This window comes from Panicum hallii, chromosome 2 (assembly GCF_002211085.1).
Source record: "Panicum hallii strain FIL2 chromosome 2, PHallii_v3.1, whole genome shotgun sequence".
NCBI classification, from domain to species: Eukaryota; Viridiplantae; Streptophyta; class Magnoliopsida; order Poales; family Poaceae; genus Panicum; species Panicum hallii.
The window spans coordinates 50707193-50712363 of NC_038043.1; the positions used below are offsets into that span (position 1 = coordinate 50707193).

General features: G+C 53.0%; 1 protein-coding gene across 1 annotated transcript; it reads left to right on the forward strand.

Moving 5' to 3' along the window:
- The first annotated feature begins 2412 nt into the window (after positions 1-2412).
- LOC112882694 (dof zinc finger protein 2-like) lies at positions 2413-4817 on the forward strand. Its single transcript, XM_025947811.1, has one exon. The coding sequence runs from the start codon at positions 2962-2964 to the stop codon at positions 3988-3990; it is 1029 nt and encodes a 342-aa protein (XP_025803596.1). The 5' UTR covers positions 2413-2961; the 3' UTR covers positions 3991-4817.
- Positions 4818-5171: the final 354 nt, after the last annotated feature.

Below are 5171 nucleotides of genomic sequence, written 5' to 3' on the forward strand. Positions count from 1 at the left end.
CCGTCTCCATCGACTGGTACGAACGTAAGGCCTGTTTGGTATCCTGCCTAAGGCGCCACAACTTGCCTAACCTTAGTCGTCCAAATTGAAGAACTAATCTTAGGCAGAAAAGTTAGGCAAACTGTGGCACCTTAGGCAGGATACCAAACAGGCCTGTAGTGCCGCAGCGATCGGACGGCTCTGCCGCTGCTGCCGTCCCCAGTAGTAGTCCGCACCGCACAGTGCCTCGCTCGCTCGCGCCGGCCCCGGCGTCACGTCGTACGTGCTGCGCGTCCGTCCGCCCCCCGCCGACGTGGACGCCGGCGACGTCGTACGCCGACGCCGCCTTGTCGCTTTCCCTCCAGGGAATCCCCGTCTTGCATTATATTGATCGTCCCCAATGTTACCGGGGGCCCCGCTCGCAGTCGCAGCAGCGAAAACTAACCATGCACGCCAACCGATGGGTAAACACCGTACCGCCGGGCTCCATCCACGTACTAGTACTACGTGTAAAACAAGAGCAAGGACGGCATGAGCAGGAGAAAAAAGGGTCAGTGTCACACTGAGTGAGAGTGAGAGAGAGAAGGGAAGCGGCCGCGCGCGACAGTGAGGGATTGTTCTTCTCGGGAGCCGCGAGAAAACTTCGGCCCGGGGCGTCGGGATTCCCACCGCACCGCGTGCCCGGCCACCAGCGCAAAATTCCCTCCGCTCTTTCGATTTCTATATATCTTGCAGCTACCACTACCGCCGCTCGCATACCGAGGAGCCAAACAGCTTCAAATTTAACCAAATTGCATATAAAAATTTACTAATATCTAGATCTCCAAATAAATTTAGTATAAAAATATATAAATATTAATACTATTATATATAAATTTGGTCAAATTTGAAACTATTTAACTTCTTACGATGCGAGTTGCGTTCCTTTTAAAACGGAAAGAGTAGGTACCAATGTCTATTCTAGCCAGTACATCTGGATTACTCCCGCTAGTACTGGTGTACGATCAGGCTGATGGATGCCCTGCTGTTTATATATTTATATATATATAGAAAGTCGTGGCGTACTGTACTCTGTGTGTGTGTGTGTGTGTGATCAGACTGATCATCAGTGTTTCGTGTATGTATAAGAGCGAGCGAGTAGTGGTCCTATATAACACTAGTACTAGCTACTAGGATTATTGTGCGTGGCGCAGGACACTGCAGGGTGCAGCTAGCGCACGCAGGACAATTATGTGCGCGTAACATCTGGGCTTGAATCGGCGGCAGCTTTCCGGCCGGCCAGGTTAAGCGAAGCGTCGTACCCTGCTGCGTAGGACGCATTCAGAGGTGAAAAATGTGAGGTGAAACATGCGTGCGTGCGTGTACACAGGCACAGGTGGGATCACGGAGGGAGCTGCTGGTGGTGAAGGCTGACGAATCGGTTCCTTTCTCTCTGCTTTTGACCTCCCGATCGAGATTCGGTGCACGCGTCGCCGGCGAGGAGATACTGTAACCGTCGAGCAAATTCGATGATCCACCCAAGACCGTCGTCCCTCTCGGGCAGTGGCGGAGCCTGACCAAAGAACCAACCAATGGACAGTGTCAAAATTACTGTTTAACTAATGGAAATTTCGCACGACAGGGGAGCCATGGTCCACCATGGCCTGGCCGTAGCTCCGTCTGATCCGATCCTGATGCTCCGATCTCTGGAATATGCATTATAAGGATTTAAATTTTATGTGGTGGCAGCATAAACATACTAAAAAGGTGTAGGAGGAGGCTAATTCAAAAGATGACTATATCTTGTGGTTTTTGTATGTCACGTGCGTATATACCCGCTTCATATATGTTTGTATCACTAACCAGTAGTTTTGTAAGTTTACCGAGTTTTGTCAAAAGTTAAATAACTCAGACTTTTGTGAAAGTACATAAGGCACAGATTGTTCCTAAATCATTAAAAAAGATCCAATTAACCAACAAAAAAAACAATTTGCTAAACTGCATATATATAGCAGGAAATAAAATAGTTGTACCCATGATCTATGTAGTAAAATGGAAGGCTAAAGATACCAATTTTAACAATTCTACAAGAACAATGACGTGCTTTTAATTACAGAATGTATCAGAGTTATGTAGCCATTTCCATCCATATTTCTCAGATGCTGCCACACGATTGCGGCCTACATACTGGTTCACAATACTTTGCTCCAGCTTTAGAATAGAAAAATTTAATCACATCCAGGCGCACTATTTCCATGCATTCCCAACCCCCACAATTAACAAATATGCGAAACTAAACCTCATTCCTTGCTCCTAAATCCAACTAGTGCTCCAGTCAAATACACTCGAAGCGCGTGTATTTTAAAACAACGAAACGCGCCGCCACACCTGTCACACATACACTAACCACCCCGACATTCCATATACGCATATACACATATATATATCTATACAAACACACGCATACACCACCGGGTATGGCACCACTATTCTATACGCATACGGACCTGCAAGTAGAACCTTATCACTAGCTTGTTACGTCGTCGTCGTCGTCGTCGACGGCGTCGGCGTCGGCTATAAAACTGGCTAGGTTAGAGTGCGTGCGCCCCCTTCTCTCCCCAGCTCTCTCATCTCGTCGCGGCGCTTGGAGCAGCGGAGTGGTTGCTGCCGGAACCCAAGCCCTGCCCAGCCGGTATTTCTAGTGCGTAGTATCGCCATCAGCGCTCAATAATACCGCACGCCCGCTTTGTTTTCTAGCCCTTGTCAGCGAACCTTCCCCCTGAAAACCCCACCCACCCTTCCTCCGATCCCCCTCGCCTCGCCTCACTTGCTTCTTCCATTCTTTCCACCACCCATCCCTCTCTCTCCTCTCGCCTCCCCGGCCTTCCTCTCTTTCTCTCTACGCGGATCACCGGACGGAGGCTAGCTAGCTGCGACCTCGACCGACCGGCCGGCGGCCGATCTGTGCGGTGAACAAGTCAAGAAGCAAGCTAGCGGAGATACATGGCTGGCGCGGGGGGTGCGACGGCGGGGGCGCCGCCGGCTGGGGCGAGGAGCAGTGCCGGGGCCGGCGCGGCCGGGGCCCCGGTGGCGGACCCGCGCGCCGAGGCGCTGCGGTGCCCGCGCTGCGACTCGGCCAACACCAAGTTCTGCTACTACAACAACTACTCGCTGTCGCAGCCGCGGCACTTCTGCAAGGCGTGCAAGCGCTACTGGACGCGCGGGGGCACGCTCCGCAACGTCCCCGTCGGCGGGGGCTGCCGCAAGAACAAGCGCTCCAGAAGCAGCAGCGCGGCGGGCGCCGGCGGGAGGACCGGATCCTCCGCCGCCGCCGCTGCCGCCGCCGTCACGTCCTCCTCGGCGGCGTCCACGCTGTCCCTGCCGCCGCCGGCGGGCTCCCTGCCGTCGCTCACCTCGGCGCTCGGCCTGCCCGGCGGCACCTCGCTGGCGTCGCTGCTGCTCGGCAGCGGCACCGGCGGCGACCACCTCGGCCTCTTCCAGGCGGCCATGCAGTCGGTGGTCTCCTCGGAGGCAACCGCCTACGAGATGCAGCAGCAGCAGACGCAGGTGGACCACCTGCTGGGCCTCGGCTACGGGGGCGCCGGCGCGCAGATCCAGCAGCTCAAGCCGTGGATGCAGGAGGCCGGGGCGGGCGCGGGCGGGATCATGGACAGCTTCTACGCGCCGCTGCTCTCCAGCTCCCTCGTGCCGGGGCTGGAGGAGCTGCACGTCAAGGCGGAGGCAGCCGGCGCCGGGGACCACCAGCAGAAGGCGGCGCCCGGGGACCAGCAGAGCGGCAGCTGGGAGCTGCCGACGCCGTCGTCGTCCAACGTCGACGCAAACATCATCGCGACGGACGCGCTCATGGCGGCGGCCGCGTCCATGAACCCCGCGGTCAGCTCCACCTCCACGGCGGCGACCACCACCGCGCCCTCCTCGTTCATGTACTGGGGCAACGGCGGCATCGGAGGCGCTGCCGCGGCGTGGCCAGACCTCGCCAACTGCGGATCCTCCATTGCCACGCTCTTCTAGCCGCCTGCCTGTCCGGCTCTGGCTCGTTAACTTTATTTTTTTCACCTTGATTTTCTGGTTATTTTTTTCTTGACTACAATAACATGTAATTTGTGGGGGCAAGCTGAGATGAGAGAGAGAGCACTGTGGAAGAAGAGAGATCATCTCACCTCATAGGGCAGAAAATTAGACAAATCAAACAATGATCCAATATTTCAAGAGGATTTCTTCGCCGAGTCGAACGCTGAATCCATGATCTTTGCCGTCGGTGGATGATCAAGGCGGTCGGCAACTAGCATCCATGGATTTAGTAGGATGAGGAGGAGGAGACCATGAGACCATGGGAGAGCAAAGAAGCCAAGAAGTGTAAGTGCAGTGCTGCCATGACACTACTTGATATTTGCGTCTTCTTGGCTAGCTTCTCCTTGGGTGTTTTGTAAATAGGGCATATGGTGGGGGATACAAATAGCTAAGGTAGCCCGTGCGAGATAGATCATGGTGCAAAGTCATGAGCCTCTCTCTCTCATCTCGGCATTTTAAATCAGTGTGTTTTAATTGGTTACTCTCTCTCTCTACCATGGATTTGGGAAGAGCTCTCTAGATGTACAAGTTAATACTAGTACTTTTCTACCCTTTTACAGCTGAATTAGAGAACTGTTTTTGAGTTCCCAAGCATTAGAGCTGTTAAGGGTTCATGCATCAACTTCTCTCTTTCTTCCTTTCTCTTCTAGACTGGAATTAATTTCTCTTTCTTTTGGGGAGTTTTTGTTCAAACCTGGCTTGTACGAATTATGATGACTTTGTGAGTTATGAGAAATTTAAACACATCTGCAGTTCTCATGATGGTACACAGATATGCTCCTCTGAGTTGTGGTGCCACACTGCTGCGGGCTGCTACTACTACTGCATGCTGTGTGCTAGTTACTCCATCACTTTTAGTGCATGGATGGGTGTCTCACTTTTGGTGATGCGCGGCAGCTTTACCTTTGCTCTCTTTTTCATGCGCGAGGGTGTGAGTGCATGATCTGATCTTTGAATTCTGTGCTCCTTGCTAGGGCTCTATGGAGCTTTCTTTTTTGTTACAAGATCATAGGATTCCAGTGGCAGTGCACTCAGGTTAGAGTTATCATGTTTGTGTGATGCAGAATCTTTTTGTGCCCTCCCTCTCGTTTTGTTGCTGCAGGCATAAAAATATGGCTGCT